Raw genomic sequence first — 17,733 nt, 5'->3', positions numbered from 1 at the left:
TTTGAACCAAATACAATGCTTTTGGTTTTTAGATGTATTTAAGTCCAGTTTATTGTTAATTACCCATTCTGACACTGACTGTAACACCTTGCTATGGGTCTCAGTGCGCTCACCGGATGTAGGTGCTAATGTGTAGTGTGCAATCATCAGCATACATAGTCATTTTAGCTTCTTGTAAGACAAGTGGCAAATCATTTCTAAAAATAGAGATGCGTAATTGCCCAAGGAAACTGCCCTGAGGGATACCACACTGTACATATCTGATGTTAGAGAAGCTTCCATTGAATATTACTCTCTGAGTTATATTGGATAAGCAACTCTCCAACCATGTGATAGCAGGTGATGTAAAGCCATAACAAGTTAGTTTTTTCAAAAACAAATTATGATCAATAACATCAGAGGCTGCATTGAAATCTAACAATAGAGCTCCAACTACCATCTTATTATCCATTTATTTTAGCCAATCATCTGAGTCAGTGCAGTACAAGTCGAGTGCCCTTCCCTATATGCATGCTGAAAGTCAGTAGTTAACTTGTTCTTTAAAAAATAGCATTGTATTTGTTCAAACACAATTCTCTCCATCGGTTTACTAAGAACAGGCAGCAAACTGATTGGGCGGCTGTTAGATCCACCAAAGGGTGCTTTACTATTTTTAGGTAGTGCAATTACTTTAGCTTCCTTCCACGCCTGTGGACGTACACACTCCTTTAGGCTTTGGTTAAAGACATGGCAAATATGGTGTGGCAGATTTCAAGACTGGTAGGATACACTTTTCCGTTCACCTTCTAACTAATTGACATCTCCTCTGCCACTTATCAGTTTCCGGGTCACGGAGGAGAGAGGGTAGAATATGGACTTTTGCCCAAATGAGAAAAGACCTGTGATACTTCTGCTAGCAAAGCAGGTCCAAGCAGCCTAGCTAGCTACGTTAGCTACATTTGCTAACCAACAACAGAGGTTTCTGATTTAAACCTAGCTACATGACCAAGAGTGACTGTGACAGCAAACAATGTTTTCAATTGTTCAGCTAGTAATTACTATTTTATGTAACATTAAAATACTTTCTACCTCTGTTTTCTGATTAAAGGTACCTCGGAACTAGCTGAGAATGAGGATGAAGGCAGCCTGGCAGAGTCATCCAAACCCTCCTGTGACACACCTGCTTCTGAGAGAGACAAGTCCCCTGGAGATAGTCAGTACTACTAGTGTAGTATCTGCTTAGATACAATGTGACTGATTGTGGTGTAGTGGTACACGTAATACATACAGTAGACCTATCTTTTCCCCTCCTATTATTGGATACAAGCTTTTACTGTCATTGCATATATTGACACTTGTTTCTGTATGGCCACAGAAAAGAAAAAGAGGAGAGACTCAGAGGCCTCACGTATGTCAGATGCCCCAAAGACAGAGTCTACACACCCTGCAGATGACTCCCAGGCCCATGAAACTGAGGGCACCTCTGACTCAGAAGATGAGCCTCCCCTCACTGTAAGATTTACCCTCTGTGTGGGACTACAGCCTCCCTTTCAAACATTATTCAAGGTGTTATAAAATACACAGCACTTAATAGTAGTCTTGTTTTTGAGGGCTAGGCTATAACAAGAATCTGGAATCTGGTCAAATTATATGATCTGTGTATTGGACATGAAGTGAAGGTCATATTAGTTGAGTGAGATGGAAGCACATCTATCTTGTTATCTGTCTGATTTTCTGTTCTTTTCACAGAGGATTGAGGTTCGAGTCGTGTACCACATGGAGCTGCATGTAGCAGTAAATCATGTCCCAGAGAGGTTCATGAAATCCAACATCCTCTACTTTCTCAGGAACACTAAAGGTGGGTTAGAGAAGGGAAGCGAAGGAAGACCGATCTACTCACTCTGTTATTATTCGTGTGTCCCTAATTTGTCACAGAGAAAGCATTCAAGACAAACCTATGTCGTGGAAATTTCCTCTATTTACCAAATCATGGGAGCAAACCACACACACAAGTCAGAGTTAGTTATCAAAGTCCATCTTTAATTATATGAGCTCTATCACAACCCTGTGACTCTCAGATAAATTCAGTGTCTCTCAGTGAATTCTCTGAGAGCCCCCTTACAATGCAACTGAGTTCCTTTAATAGCAAAGACACACATAGTCAGACAGCATAGACATAACTCATCGTTCAGCTTTGTCTCCTTTCCCAAACCCAGAACCATAAACCAATCCTCCATTACAACAGGCATATATCAAATTGTCATTTAGATACAACCCACTCTAAATACAAACTCCTGGACAAACTCACGGAGAGGAGGGTGAGGCTATAGTTTAAGATAGAAACAACACTGCAACCCTTCTTTCCCCACTAGAAAAGGTAGGGAGTAAAAGATATGTTTACACATGATGACACTTTGACCTCTCCCCTCTCAGCGGCCATGCAACTTAGTCTTGACATAGAACAGATACTTCAACCCTGCCCACAGTATTATACAAAAATACCATTCTGATGAGAATTAACTTACACACATTTGATAAATATAAAACATCTTACATATGTTACCAACAAATTCTGAATCTTCCCTAACACCTATTTAATGTTTCATTTATATATATTTCTTCTGTTTTTAGAAACCATCATTGAGCCCATTGACGTGAATGAGGCCAACAATCTGATGCCCAAACTGTTGGAGATTGGCATGCTGAATGGGCACTCCCTACTGATGCTGAAGGACATGCTCAACCACGTGTGTAATAGACAAGGGATTCATACTCTACTTGAGACAAAATCTTCAAACTTGATGAACAAGTTAGATAGGATATTCATGTTTATGACTCATGTATAATATGCACTCTTCTTTGCAAGTGGCCCATTAAAGCTTACTGCGTTCTGTTCTTAGTTGTTTCAGATGAGCCCTTTAAGTCTCAAGCCATCGTTACCCTACTGTTTCTTGGTGATTTCAGGTGTACATTCCAATGCTGTCTGTCAACCAGCTGAAGCTGACTGATGGAGGCTACCAGCAGGGGGCAGCTGCCTCCCAGGATAAGGAGGCAACTGGTGATGGGAAGGGGGACAAGGATGAGAGGCCTGTGGAGTCTCGTGGGGTACTTATGATTCGTGATGAGTTACTTAACAGCACTCACAAGTTCCTGGGTCACATCGAAAGGACTCTCCAGCAGCTGGAAGGTGTGTGTGTCTGTGTTTGTATATCATACCAACAAATAGTCCCTCCTCCCAGACAGGACCCAACCATCAACAGGGTCAAGACTTAGTTCAGCAGCTACCATGCCCTCTGTAAGCATGATATGTGTAAATGCATGCATGCGTCATGTAACAAGTGCACCGCTTTCTCTGGTGTTTTAAACAGTATCTGAAGGTTTATGTGGTAAATGATGATGCTGTGGCCTCTCCATTTCAGGTGAGATTAAGCTGCACATCCCTGAGTTGGACCTGGAGCCAGAGGTGGATGCGCTGCTGGCCACTCCAGAGGTGGTGGAAAAGCTGGAGCAATGTGTGATGAACTGGCAGACTCAGATCACCATCGTCATTGAGGAGCAGCAGAAGAAGAAACCACAGGTGAGAGAGAGGGAATAGGCTACTGGGCCCATACATTTGATGTATGCAGAGCTTTTATGATTCAAAATGAAAATAAATGAGTAAAATTGTTGTTGTTTAAAAATGTCTGATTACTACTATTTCTCGTTGTTTTACACTCATTCCTATTCCCAGGTGCCAGGCCCCATGGCAGAGATAGATTTCTGGCGGGAGCGAACAGCCATTCTGAGTGCTCTGAGTGAGCAGCTCAAACTGCCTGTGGTGAAGAAGATCCTGGAGGTGATGACCAAAGCTGACCCGGTCACTGTCCAAAACCTGGACCTGACAGTGACCGAGCTCAGCAAGCTCCATGTGGAGTCTGTGGAGAATGTACGCTTCCTCAGCACACTGGAGCGACACTTCAAGGTGGGCATAGAAAAAGAGACCCTGTTCTCCCCAAACCTCACATTATGGCAGAAACATTCTATGTATAATTGAAAGATGTAGGTCTGACTATTCTGCTGCTGAAAGATGGAATAAGTTATTTTGATATGTCGTCCTTACATCCTTGAGGCCAAATTGTAAGCTCTTCTCCATGCCCTGACTTAGCATTTGTCTTGTGTATCCCAGAACCTGGCCACGGGGGCAGACTTTGGTGTGATCCTGGACACCATCCCTCTGATGATGAACGGCCTGCGCATGGTGTGGATAATCTCCAGCCACTACAACAAGGACGAACGCATGGTGCCCCTCATGGAGCGCATTGCCTGGGAGCTGTCTGAGCGTGTGGCTCGTGTCGTCAATGTCCGCATGCTCTTCAAGTGAGTTGACCCTGTCCTCTTACCTCTTCTCATGACTTCAACTAACTCCACACTTAGTTTTGAAATCCTAACTGCAATCCAAAACCCTAAAGGTTTTTATACGAAAGTCATGTTTTCTCATCCTCTCTTTACAATGACATGTACTGTATGTCGCTGTCTTTGCTTGAATCTTATATTCTTTGTAATGGACAGAGACAAGAGGGAGGTAGCGAAGGCCAAAGCTCAGGATGGAAAACAGGTGCTGGACCAGTGGAAGGCTTGTTACTTTGAGGTGCGGGCCAGGATTGAAACATCAGGTAGAGACCCACGCTGGGAGTTTGACCGCAAAAAGCTGTTTGAGAAGACCGACTATATGGCCTCCATCTGCCAGGACCTGTACAAAATCCTGCAGGTCAGTTCAACCTGCCTGAGTGACAAACACCTCAACATCCTCTCAATCTTACCTTAAACAGACCGATCACATGCATATCCTTTATTTATTCAATGACTAACCCACACCCTGTTTTCCCATGCGTTCTATGAATGCTCAACACTTTATGAAAACCAATTGTAAGGCATTCACTTCTAGCTAAACACAATAGGAACATACTTTTGCAGATCTTGGAGGAGTTCTATAACATCTTCGGTCCAGAGCTGAAGGCAGTGACGGGGGATCCTAAGCGTATTGACGATGTGCTGCGCTGGGTAGACAGCCTGGTGGTGCCCATCGAGGAGCTCAGCTTCGACCCCTTCAACATCCGCAAGATGGGCAGTTGGAAGATGGTCATGCAGGACTTCAAGGCCAAGGTTCAGGTGGGAGCAGCAGGACATCCTGGTAGCAATTTTGGAATCCACATTCATTCATTCATTCATCATCAAGCCATGATTCACTCCTCTCACCTTGTTTGTCTACCCAGGCTATCGAAGGAGAGGCCATCAACTTCATTGACCAGTCCTTCAAGACGCTGCGCTCTGCGTCGGCAGCCTTCGACATGCTTCTGAAGTTCAAACACATCCGCTCCAGAGAGGCCATCAACAACCAGATGATGATGAAGTTCAACGACATCCTGGCCCAGTACTGCAAAGAGGTACCTTAGGAAACAGACATCAAAAGAACAGAAAAGAACACAAATGTGTTGATTGGTTGGTCTTGACATAAGCTCCAGGCTTATAATATATAATTGTATATTTTTCATATAATTTGTAGAGTTCAAAAGGTACTCGCACTGAAATCATCTAATTTGTATACACAATGTGGCATCTGGATGGAGTCATGGTAATGGTGTGAGCTTTAGGAAAGCTTGGTCACTGTTGTGTGTTGTGGGATAGGTGGACATAATCAACGGGATATTTGTGAAGTGCAAGGATAACCCTCCTCTGAATAAGAACCAACCCCCGGTGGCTGGAGCCATCTACTGGGAGCGTTCTCTCTTCCACCACATCAAACACACCATCATCCGTTTCCTGGAGGTCACAGATATGCTGGAGAGTGAGCCTGGCAAAGCGGTGAGAGCACTGAGCAACTAACTAACTAATCAGAGTAATTGCTCCATGTTGTACATCACATGTATGTCTCCAAAATGGAAACCTATTCCCTGGTCAAAAGTAATGCACTACGTAGGGAATAGGGAGCCATTTGGGATAAAAACCTTTGTCTGAAACAGTTTTTTTACAGAACCATCTTCTTCTCCTTAGGCCAAGGCCAAGTACCTGGAAGTGGGGATCCGTATGAAGGAGTATGAGCAGAAGAAGTATGAGCGCTGGCGTGACGAGACAGAACAAAGCCTGCCCCTGCTGATGAAGAGGACCCTGCTGGTCATGGTCAACAGCTCAGGGGTCATCACTGGAGAACAGCCCCCTCTAGACATGGTACATAGTAATGCATCACCGGGCGGCTGGGCCTAGGATGAAATACACCTTTCCTCACTAGCAAGGCTTTTATGAACAAGTCTATCCTGTAAACATCTTGTGAAGTCCCTTAACATTGTCTCTTGGGTGATATGTCCCTTATGTTTTCTCATCTCTGCATACTTTCTTTCTTTCTCAGACTGGCCCAGCAACTGAGCGTGACATGGAGAGAGGGGTGCGTTACATGATGAATTTTGCCCCGGAGCTGAAGGAGATCATTTCAGAGACCAAGTACTTGGAACAATTGGGCTACTCTGTGCCTGAGCTTGCCCGTAATGTGGCTCTGCAGGAGGACAAATTCCTCAGGTGATATTTCCACACAACCAACACTGAGTGGCAACAGATGGAAACAGCTAAACCAGTTGGTGTACTCATCACAGTTGTCTTAACCTGCTTTAACACTGTTCTACTAGATATGTGGATGGGTTGAAGAACCTGGTGAACCGCTACCACTCTCTGATGGACTGTCTGAACGATGCAGAGTTCTTCCTACTGGCCGAGCAGATCCAGGAGCTGAGGAGGGTGATGCGCTCAGGATACAAGAGGCTCAACTGGAACGCCCTGGGTACATACGCTCTGCTCTGATATAATGAAATAAATGTGTGTTTGAAGTTTTCATTGTTTTTCGTTCCCCAATGTGAGTAAACGTCACAATACTCAGAGGTATCTGTCCTTTCTGGTTTAAGGCATCTCTGAGTTCATCAACCGAGGCACCCAGGCTGCGTCTAAGTTTGAGTCGCTGGTCAATCAAATTCAGAAGAATGAGAGGGACATTGATGCCAAGTTGCAGTCCATTGAGACAGCCAACTTATTCAAATTTCCAGCCCCAGACAAATCTGATGACCTTCCAGGTAAACAGAATGTCAATACTATTTAGAATGACATTGGGTAAGCTAAAATATCACATCAAGTGGGAACGAGAGTCTGATAAACTGGCATTTTCAGTATTTTAGCCCTCCCTCACTATAACTGTGGTTTTAGGAGTGAAAGAGTTCTGTGAGCTGATCGAGCGAGAGAGGGCAAAGGATTTGAATCTCCTGAGTAGGAAGTACACAGCCATTGGCCCCCTGCTCACCAAGATGGAGAGTCTGATCATGCAGACCAACAGTGGCAAAGCCAAGCGCATGGGCCAGTACTACACCTACTGGGAACGCAAGGTCTTCGACTCCCTCACCAAGATGGTGCTCAGGTGGGACATTTAGCATACCTCTTTCCAGGTGGCTTTAAGTACAGGCAAATACACATTGTGGTATTGTAAGCTATGGAAAAATTGGTAATGTTTCATAATTTGAGATGAAAGGTGTGGACATAACAGTGCATTATCTCTGTTCTCTCTTGTAGGAACATCCAGACTTTTAACATGGCCATGATGGGCAACACCCCACTTTTCCAAATTGAAACCATCTTGTCTGCCCCTGAGATTGTGCTGCACCCCAAAAACAGTGAGGTGTACAAGCTCATCATGCAGTGTGTCAGAGACTGTGTAGAGAGCACCAAGGTAGGACACAACACCCTTCCCCTCCCCATACCTGTTTACCAACATATAAGAAGATATCCCTGTGTAGTGTATGACTGGTGTGACTCTCTTCCCCCACTAGCGGTTTGTGCGCTGGATGCATGGTACCTGTATAGAGTGTCCCCCTCAGCGTGTTGATGGAGAGGGTGAGTCGGTGGTGTTCAGTTTCTACAGCGAGGTGTGTCAGCACCCCCAGGTCAATGAAAGGGCCATGGCCGTCTCCCAGAATATCCAGCGCCTCCTCAGCGCCGTGGGACGCTACCTCAATCGCTGGAAGCGCTACCGGCCCCTCTGGAAGCTGGATAAGGCCATTGTCATGGAGAAGTTTGCTGCAAAGAGGCCCTCTTATGTCATGTATGACGAGAAGCTGCAGTTCTATGCCCGGGTTAGCGTAGAGGTGGCACTGCAGCCACTGGTAAAGGATGAGCACATCATGAGGCTGAACCTGGAGCCTCTGGCCCGCACCGTGCAGGAGAACGCTCAGGCCTGGGTCAACTCTCTGGGCAGACTGCTCAACGAGTCAGCCCGAGAGGACCTGTTCAACCTGCGGGATGAGCTACTGGTACTGCATACTTATTATTCAGTCAATGTTCCTATCGGTCCGAGACTATGGCGACATCATCTACTGTATATGAACGCAGCTGCCACTTCATTAAAGCTGTTAGATGTAGTTTATCATAGCGCACCGCACTTTTTTACGGCAGACAGTTGTATTACTCATCACTACCAGAAAGTTGGTTGGATCTCTCATTGATGTCACGTAGGTTGAAACATTGCTCTGTTTTCATTTATAAAGCCCTTTTACAAAAACTGCCACTGTACTTAACATCATTACTAAACTTTTGACTTTTGACTGCAACCAAATGCTTCCTACAGATATTGATCAGTCTCACATTGCTGTGGAGGAATGTTGGCCCACTCTTGCATGCAGAACTGCCTTAACTCAGCAACATTTGTTGGTTTTCATGCATGAACTGCTTATTTGAAGTCCTGCCACAACATCCCAATTGGGATTAGGTCTGAACTTTGACTAGGCCATTACAAAACTTCAAATGTGTTGCTTTTTAACCATTTTCATGTAAACTTGATTGTGTGTTTTGGATCATTGTCTTGCTGCATGACCCAGTTGCGCTTCAGTTTCAGCTCACAGACAGATGGCCTGACATTTTCCTGTAGATTTCTCTGATACAAAGCACAATTCATGGTTCCTTCTATTAAGACAAGTTGTCCAGGTCCCAAGGCAGCAAAGCATCCTTCTTACCATCACACTACCACCACCGTGCTTGACCATTGGTATAAGGTTCTTACTGTTGAATGCAGTGTTTGGTTTTCGCCAGACATAATTGGACACATCTCGTCCAAAAAGTTAACGAAAGTTGGCCAAAAAGCACCTGGAAACATCTGGATGATCATCAAGACTCTTGGAAGACAGATAAGTCAAAAGTATAACTTTTTGGACGACATGGGTCCCATTATTCCTGGCGAAAACCAAACACTGTATTCAACGGTAAGAACCTTATACCAACTGTCAAGCATGGTGGTGGTAGTGTGATGGTTTGAGGATGCTTTGCTGCCTCGTGACCTGGACAACTTGTCTTAATAGAAGGAACCATGAATTGTGCTTTGTATCAGAGAATTCTACAGGAAAATGTCAGGCCATCTGTCTGTGAGCTAAAGCGCAGCTGGGTCATACAGCAAGACAATGATCCAAAACACACAAGCAAGTCCACATGAAAATGTCTGAAAGCAACAAAAAAAATACATTTTGGAATGGCCTAGTCAAAGTCCAGACCTAATCCCAATTGAGATGTTGTGGCAGGACTTGAAACGAGCAGTTCCTGCTTGAAAACCAACAAATGTTGCTGAGTTAAGGCAGTTCTGCATGCAAGATCGGGCCAAAATTCCCCCACAGCAATGTGAGACTGATCAATATCTGCAGGAAGAATTTGGTTGCAGTCATTGCAACTAAAGGTGGCACAACCCGTTATTGAGTGTAAGGGGGCAATTACTTTTTCACACAGGGGAATTGGGAGTTACATAACTTTTAAATAAATAAAGTAAGTATCCATAAAAAATAAAATGTCAACTTAAGTTCCGTTTATCTAATATTAGGTTTTGGTTGAAGATCTGATAACATTTAGTATAAAAAATATGCAAAAATAGAGAACATCTGAAAGGGGACAAATACTTTTCACAGCACTGTATTTATATTTTGATGTGTGTATTTTCTGTCATTTCTGTAATTTAGGGCTCATCGGTAAAAGAGACCTTGGTCTCAGTATGACGCCCTGATAAAATAAAGGTTAAATAAAAAATAAATGCATCATACTATGAATTGCGGCTATTCTCTATTCCTTATTAAGCAACCTCTCATGTTTGTGTATGATTGTATTGTTGAATAGCAACTGTCTGAGAACCTGAAGAGGAGCCCAAACACCCTGGAGGACCTGAAGTTTGTCCTGGGCACCATCTCAGACATCAGGGACATGTCTCTGGCTGTGGAAATGAGGTTCACTGACATCCAGGAGAGATACAGGACCCTGGGCATGTACAAAGTAGAGGTGAGGAACATACATTACTCGAGTGTCTGTATATTGTCTCTTCGTTATTTGTCTGTTGAGTGTAAGTCCGTATAGTTTTCCCTTTTGAGTTTATTGTGTTGCTGTCCCCTGTTTGAGTGTGGATCCCTGTGTGTGTTGCAGGCCACGGAGGAGGAGCTGCAGTTGTCGGCTAGTATCGGCCGCCTGTGGAGTGATCTGTTTGAAGAATCCAGACTGGTGGACCGCAGCCTAGGACGGGTCAAGAAGACCTTCACTGAGGTGAGACAGACGCCATGACACCTCGACCAACACTAACTTTACCATCACAGTCTCGCTTATATCTATCATTACGATCCTCATCCCAAAATGTACATCCCCTCTCCCCTGTCTCACAGATTACTAAGGAGCAGATTGAGACGTATAAGCAGGAGCTGACCGTCTTTGCAGAGAGCTTCAACATGCATGGACCTGGAGCTGTGGGAGACAACCTGGAGAAAGGTAAGTGTTGACCCCCTTCCCATCAGACTGTCCTAACAGCCCTATCACTGCTCACTGGGTGATTTAATGTCTTTCCCCATTCTCTGTGTAGGAGTGACAGTGATGGGGACCTATGAGACAGAACTAGCCAAAATAGAGGCGGGACGTCAAGAGTTGGCCAATGCAGAGAAGCTCTTTGACCTGCCAATCACCATGTACACAGAGCTGCAAAACGTACAGAAGGAGATGAAGGGCCTGCGACAGATCTACGAGATCTACAAGTCTCAGAAGGTACGAGTTTGTGGATTGAGTACAGTGTGAGTTTGTGTAGTAGAGAACACAATGGCGCCAAACTTGCAAGCATTTCAAGTTAAACAGGTTCTCATGCACAAAATGTGTATCAGCCAATTAAAATGGCTGATTTACTTGCATGTGACATAAAGACGAATATATTGATAAAAGTCACCTTGTGATTTACACGGTTATCAAAATGTCACGCCAGGGTAAGCCTACACAAATCACAGACCTTATTGTAAGTGTTTCTAAAATCCCATATGGGAAAAATGAATGGTGGAAAAATGATTGGAACCATTGCCAGGTTTTATGGGTATTATGACTCATACTGTGGTACTCTATAGTAGCTGGTCCCATCAGATAACATGGCACATGTTAGCCCTTTTTTATTGATTTATTTTACAGCTTCTGCAGCCAATAAAAATCCTAGACGTAGTTGGACATGTTCCAACACTTGTTAATGGAAGCATCTTTAACATACCTCAGTCCAACAGCATGTTCTGATCAAAGCAACTAGGCTATCACGTGTCTTTGACTGACTGGTCAAATTGCTGTCTGTGTAAAGTTCCTAGTCCATGTAATTGTCCCAGATTTTGGCAAGAGTTTGAATCTCACGAATAGTCGTCCCCCGCCCCCTTTGAAATATAGATTTATATGTAGCCTATTGGGTTAGTGCGTGCATGGGTGTCAAACTCATTCCACTGTGGGCCGAGTGTCTGCAGGTTTTTGGTTTATCTTTTCAGTTGTTCCTTACTAATTAGTGATCTTAATTCATCAATCAAGTACAATTGTGGAGCGAAAACTCGCAGACACTCGACCCTCCGTGGAATGAGTTTGACACCTGTGGGTTAGTGTGTTGAAAAGGGACATTCATTAAATTTCAGCCTTGCACACAAACACACTGCTATTGCCTAAAAATCTGATTGCATAGGATATCTTACATGGACGTGTACGCCTGAAAGCAGGCCGACATTTTCATGCATTTTTATAATCATCTGCTTTGTCTTAAGTGTTATTTCACTAGAGAAGGATGATCCAAAGTAGAACTACAGTCGTGGCCAAAAGTTTTGAGAATGACACAAATATTAATTTTCACAAAGTCTGCTGTCTCAGTTTGTATGATGGCAATTTGCATATAGTCCAGAATGTTATGAAGAGTGATCAGATAAATTGCAATTCATTGCAAAGTCCCTGTTTGCCATGCAAATGAACTGAATCCCCAAAAAACATTTCCACTGCATTTCAGCCCTGCCACAAAAGGACCAGCTGACATCATGTCAGTGATTCTCTCGTTAACACAGGTGTGAGTGTTGACGAGGACAAGGCTGGAGATCACTCTGTCATGCTGATTGAGTTCGAATAACAGACTGGAAGCTTCAAAAGGAGGGTGGTGCTTGAAATCATTGTTCTTCCTCTGTCAATCATGGTTACCTGCAAGGAAACATGTGCCGTCATCATTGCTTTGCACAAAAAGGGCTTCACAGGCAAGGATATTGCTGCCAGTAAGATTGCACTTAAATCAACCATTTACAGTGCCTTGCGAAAGTATTCGGCCCCCTTGAACTTTGCGACCTTTTGCCACATTTCAGGCTTCAAACATAAACATATAAAACTGTATTTTTTTGTGAAGAATCAACAACAAGTGAGACACAATCATGAAGTGGAATGACATTTATTGGATATTTCAAACTTTTTTAACAAATCAAAAACTGAAAAATTGGGCGTGCAAAATTATTCAGCCCCCTTAAGTTAATACTTTGTAGAGCCACCTTTTGCTGCGATTACAGCTGTAAGTCGCTTGGGGTATGTCTCTATCAGTTTTGCACATCGAGAGACTGACATTTTTTCCCATTCCTCCTTGCAAAACAGCTCGAGCTCAGTGAGGTTGGATGGAGAGCATTTGTGAACAGCAGTTTTCAGTTCTTTCCACAGATTCTCGATTGGATTCAGGTCTGGACTTTGACTTGGCCATTCTAACACCTGGATATGTTTATTTTTGAACCATTCCATTGTAGATTTTGCTTTATGTTTTGGATCATTGTCTTGTTGGAAGACAAATCTCCATCCCAGTCTCAGGTCTTTTGCAGACTCCATCAGGTTTTCTTCCAGAATGGTCCTGTATTTGGCTCCATCCATCTTCCCATCAATTTTAACCATCTTCCCTGTCCCTGCTGAAGAAAAGCAGGCCCAAACCATGATGCTGCCACCACCATGTTTGACAGTGGGGATGGTGTGTTCAGCTGTGTTGCTTTTACGCCAAACATAACGTTTTGCATTGTTGCCAAAAAGTTCAATTTTGGTTTCATCTGACCAGAGCACCTTCTTCCACATGTTTGGTGTGTCTCCCAGGTGGCTTGTGGCAAACTTTAAACAACACTTTTTATGGATATCTTTAAGAAATGGCTTTCTTCTTGCCACTCTTCCATAAAGGCCAGATTTGTGCAATATACAAATGATTGTTGTCCTATGGACAGAGTCTCCCACCTCAGCTGTAGATCTCTGCAGTTCATCCAGAGTGATCATGGGCCTCTTGGCTGCATCTCTGATCAGTCTTCTCCTTGTATGAGCTGAAAGTTTAGAGGGACGGTCAGGTCTTGGTAGATTTGCAGTGGTCTGATACTCCTTCCATTTCAATATCATCGCTTGCACAGTGCTCCTTGGGATGTTTAAAGCTTGGGAAATCTTTTTGTATCCAAATCCGGCTTTAAACTTCTTCACAACAGTATCTCGGACCTGCCTGGTGTGTTCCTTGTTCTTCATGATGCTCTCTGCGCTTTTAACGGACCTCTGAGACTATCACAGTGCAGGTGCATTTATACGGAGACTTGATTACACACAGGTGGATTGTATTTATCATCATTAGTCATTTAGGTCAACATTGGATCATTCAGAGATCCTCACTGAACTTCTGGAGAGAGTTTTCTGCACTGAAAGTAAAGGGGCTGAATAATTTTGCACGCCCAATTTTTCAGTTTTTGATTTGTTAAAAAAGTTTGAAATATCCAATAAATGTCGTTCCAGTTCATGATTGTGTCCCACTTGTTGTTGATTCTTCACAAAAAAATACAGTTTTATATGTTTATGTTTGAAGCCTGAAATGTGGCAAAAGGTCGCAAAGTTCAAGGGGGCCGAATACTTTCGCAAGGCACTGTATCGGATCATCAAGAACTTCAAGGAGAGCGGTTCAATTGTGAGGCGAAGACTTTTGGAGGATGGCCTGGTGTCAAGAAGGGCAGCAAAAAAGCTACTTCTCTCCAGGAAAAACATCAGGGACAGACTGATATTCTGCAAAAGGTACAGGGATTGGACTGCTGAGGACTGGGGTAAAGTAATTTTCTCTGATGAATCCCCTTTCCGATTGTTTAGAGCATCCGGAAAGAAGCTTGTCCTGAGAAGACAAGGTGAGCGCTACTATCAGTCTTGTGTCATGCCAACAGTAAAGCATCCTGAGACGATTCATGTGTGGGGTTGCTTCTCAGCCAAGGGAGTGGGCTCACTCACAATTTTGCCTAAGAACACAGCTATGAATAAAGAATGGTACCAACATATCCTCAGAGAGCAACTTCTCCCAACCATCCAAGAACAGTTTGGTGATGAACAATACCTTTTCCAGTATGGGGGAGCACCTTGCCATAAGGAAAAAGTTATAGCTAAGTGGCTTGGGGAACAAAACGTCGATATTTTGGGTCCATGACCAGGAAACTCCCCAGACCTTAATCCCATTGAGAACTTGTGGTCAATCCTCAAGAGGCGGGTGGACAAACAAAACCCCACAAATTCTGACAAACTCCAAGCATTGATTATGCAAGAATGGGCTGCCATCAGTCAGGATGTGGGAAGTTAATTGACAGCATGCCAGTGGCGGATTGCAGAGGTCTTGAAAAAGAAGGGTTAACACTGCAAATATTGACTCTTTGCATCAACTTCATGTAATTGTCAATAAAAGCCTTTGACATTTATGAAATGTTTGTAATTATACTTCAGTATTCCATAGTAACATCTGACAAAAATATCTAAAGACACTGAAGCAGCAAACTTTGTGGAAATTAATATTTGTGTCATTCTCAAAACTTTTGGCCACGACTGTACAGTAGAAATAGTTTGCACTCTTGTTATCATCCTACAGGTGACAGTATTGCATCTTAAATCAACTCAATGTAGTGACACTTGGCTGTCATTAGTATGTTCTCATGTATGCTACACTTACATGCAGGCCTACAATGTTTTATAGTTTTGCACTATTATAATAACCCCCTTTGTCACATGCCTTTTGAATCGAGCATCAAGGACCAACATTGAACAGATTTTTCCTCAACAAAAATGCTTAATGCGACAATGGCTCGACCCATTGTTAAAAAGCACTATCATTTACGAGTCAACCACTTTAGTAGTGGGTTCCACCTAGAAGTGGTGAGAACTGCGATTTGACAAATATATAAGACTCTTTCTTTTTTTAACGATGTATAATAAGCTTTCTTGTAAGGACCTCATTTATATTTTTTTCCATTGATGGATTCTGACTTCTAAACTTGAAATATTGTTAAACATCAGGTATCCTATGGCAAGGAGAAGGGCCACAGTATGGTTGTTTCACACACCAGAAGTTAATGGTTATCTGTAGGAGGAATGTATATGGTGGAGTCAATTAAGGTTGGATATGAGCCAGGGGCTTGGATTCTTACTGTGTGAGGGAAAGGCAATCACATGGTTGCGGTCCCTGATAAGGGTGGAGAGCTGTGGATTAGTGAGGAATGGGGGTCAAGGTCAGGTCAGGTCACAGTAAGGGAGAAGGAACAGTTAATTAACCACATCACTTAACTTCCTGCCTAGCAATAAAGATGTAATGTTTAGAGGGAAGGAGGAGTTCACCTAAATTGGAGTATATATATTTGTGCTGGTGGGAACATGTCTTTGTCTGTTCAGCTGTCTGACCCTTTGGGTGAATAAACTTGGTTTGAGCTCTTTATAGTTGTCCGTCAGTTTTTACCCTGTTATTTAGAACCTAACACCATAAAATCACATAGATGTGAGTGAAGTTGTCATATATGCAAAAACAGGAAAATGTTGTCTAACGTTAGTAGTAGCTAATAGCTTAGTCAAGAATGAATCCGTGCAATTTTGGCACGCAACATTTTGTTACAGACCAATGGAACAAGTAAACCTTGAATTTGTAGGTTTAACATATCCTTCTAGTGGCCAGGGTCAACCTATTTTAAGAAATGCCATTGGTTGGTGGATAGAAAATCTAAGATATTTGATAGGCTGAAGCAGAAGTTGTGCTAGGATGTAATCACTTCCACCTGGTGAAGTTAGCATAGGGCTAACTTGTACCATGTTATCTGATGGGACAAGCTACAATTTAACGTTCAGTCATATGCTAGTAAATCAACTATTTTAATTGGATGATGCGCATTTTGTACGTGAGAATCTGTTTAACTTTAAATGCGTGCTTATGTTTGCAAGTATGGCCCCAATGTTTTCTAGAGTTCTGTGTGCATTGCCTTTATGTGTGTTGCCTAATGTGTGTCTTTCAGGCAGCTAAGACGGAGTGGTCCCAGACTCTGTGGGCGAACCTGAACATCCAGCTGCTGCAGGAGGGCGTTGAGAGCTTCATTAAGAGTCTGAGGAAGCTGCCTAAAGATGTGCGTGCCCTGCCTGTGTCCTTCTTCCTAGAGGGACGCATGAAGGAGTTCAAAGAGTCCCTGCCTCTCCTTCTGGACCTGAAGAACGAGGCCCTCAGAGACAGGTACGCCTAATCACCTATGGATGTGGACTTAGAGAGTAGGATGTTTAGGTGACAGAACCTGATATCAACACACAGGCCCTATAACAATCACATGACTGTAGTGGGAAGTAATATTTGATATGTGTATATACAGGATATTATATATACAGTATATCACACAAGTGAGTACACCCCTCCCATTTTTGTAAATATTTGAGTATATCTTTTCATGTGACAACACTGAAGAAATGACACTTTGCTACAATGTAAAGTATTGAGTGTACAGCTTGTATAACAGTGTAAATTTGCTGTCCCCTGAAATTAACTCAACACACAGCCATTAATGTCTAAACCGCTGGCAACAAAAGTGAGTACACCCCTAAGTGAAAATGTCCAAATTGGGCTCAAATTGTCAATATTTTGTGTGGCCACCATCATTTTCCAGCACTGCCTCAACCCTCTTGGGCATGGAGTTCACCGGAGCTTCACAGGTTGCCACTGGAGTCCTCTTCCACTCCTCCATGACGACATCACAGAGCTGGTGGATGTTAGAGACCTTGCACTCCTCCACCTTCCGTTTGAGGATGCCCCACAGATGCTCAATAGGGTTTAGGTCTGGAGACATGCTTGGCCAGTCCATCACCTTTACCCTAAGCTTCTTATCATGTTGGAATACTGCCCTGCTGCCCAGTCTCCGAAGGGAGGGGATCATGCTCTGCTTCAGTATGTCACAGTACATGTTGGCATTCATGGTTCCCTCAATGAACTGTAGCTCCCCAGTGCCAGCAGCACTCATGCAGCCCCAGACCATGACACTCCCACCACCATGCTTGACTGTAGGCAAGACACTCTTGTCTTTCTACTCCTCACCTGGTTGCCGCCACACACGCTTGACACCATCTGAACCAAATAAGTTCATCTTGGTCTCATCAGACCACAGGACATGGTTCCAGTAATCC

At 43.4% G+C, this 17,733-nt stretch overlaps 1 protein-coding gene across 1 annotated transcript in view; it reads left to right on the top strand.

Moving 5' to 3' along the window:
• The window catches only part of dnah10 (dynein axonemal heavy chain 10), a 60,079-nt gene that overhangs the window by 6,717 nt on the left and 35,629 nt on the right, over positions 1 to 17,733 (top strand). Inside the window, exons 2-25 of the mRNA XM_036979869.1 lie at positions 1,088 to 1,192; positions 1,355 to 1,491; positions 1,729 to 1,837; positions 2,611 to 2,726; positions 2,944 to 3,166; positions 3,399 to 3,556; positions 3,710 to 3,940; positions 4,145 to 4,335; positions 4,528 to 4,726; positions 4,933 to 5,127; positions 5,232 to 5,402; positions 5,644 to 5,820; positions 6,010 to 6,183; positions 6,362 to 6,528; positions 6,636 to 6,787; positions 6,909 to 7,073; positions 7,204 to 7,411; positions 7,564 to 7,720; positions 7,821 to 8,300; positions 10,141 to 10,299; positions 10,441 to 10,557; positions 10,674 to 10,776; positions 10,868 to 11,046; positions 16,584 to 16,795. Of these exons, the coding sequence (XP_036835764.1) occupies positions 1,088 to 1,192; positions 1,355 to 1,491; positions 1,729 to 1,837; positions 2,611 to 2,726; positions 2,944 to 3,166; positions 3,399 to 3,556; positions 3,710 to 3,940; positions 4,145 to 4,335; positions 4,528 to 4,726; positions 4,933 to 5,127; positions 5,232 to 5,402; positions 5,644 to 5,820; positions 6,010 to 6,183; positions 6,362 to 6,528; positions 6,636 to 6,787; positions 6,909 to 7,073; positions 7,204 to 7,411; positions 7,564 to 7,720; positions 7,821 to 8,300; positions 10,141 to 10,299; positions 10,441 to 10,557; positions 10,674 to 10,776; positions 10,868 to 11,046; positions 16,584 to 16,795 (4,285 nt within the window). The remainder of the gene's footprint in view (positions 1 to 1,087; positions 1,193 to 1,354; positions 1,492 to 1,728; positions 1,838 to 2,610; positions 2,727 to 2,943; positions 3,167 to 3,398; positions 3,557 to 3,709; positions 3,941 to 4,144; positions 4,336 to 4,527; positions 4,727 to 4,932; positions 5,128 to 5,231; positions 5,403 to 5,643; positions 5,821 to 6,009; positions 6,184 to 6,361; positions 6,529 to 6,635; positions 6,788 to 6,908; positions 7,074 to 7,203; positions 7,412 to 7,563; positions 7,721 to 7,820; positions 8,301 to 10,140; positions 10,300 to 10,440; positions 10,558 to 10,673; positions 10,777 to 10,867; positions 11,047 to 16,583; positions 16,796 to 17,733) is intronic.

The sequence above is a fragment of the Oncorhynchus mykiss genome, chromosome 6, assembly GCF_013265735.2.
Source record: "Oncorhynchus mykiss isolate Arlee chromosome 6, USDA_OmykA_1.1, whole genome shotgun sequence".
In the NCBI taxonomy this organism is placed as follows: domain Eukaryota; kingdom Metazoa; phylum Chordata; class Actinopteri; order Salmoniformes; family Salmonidae; genus Oncorhynchus; species Oncorhynchus mykiss.
The sequence above is the reverse complement of the archived record's forward strand: the minus strand, read 5'-3'. Positions and strand labels throughout refer to the sequence as shown.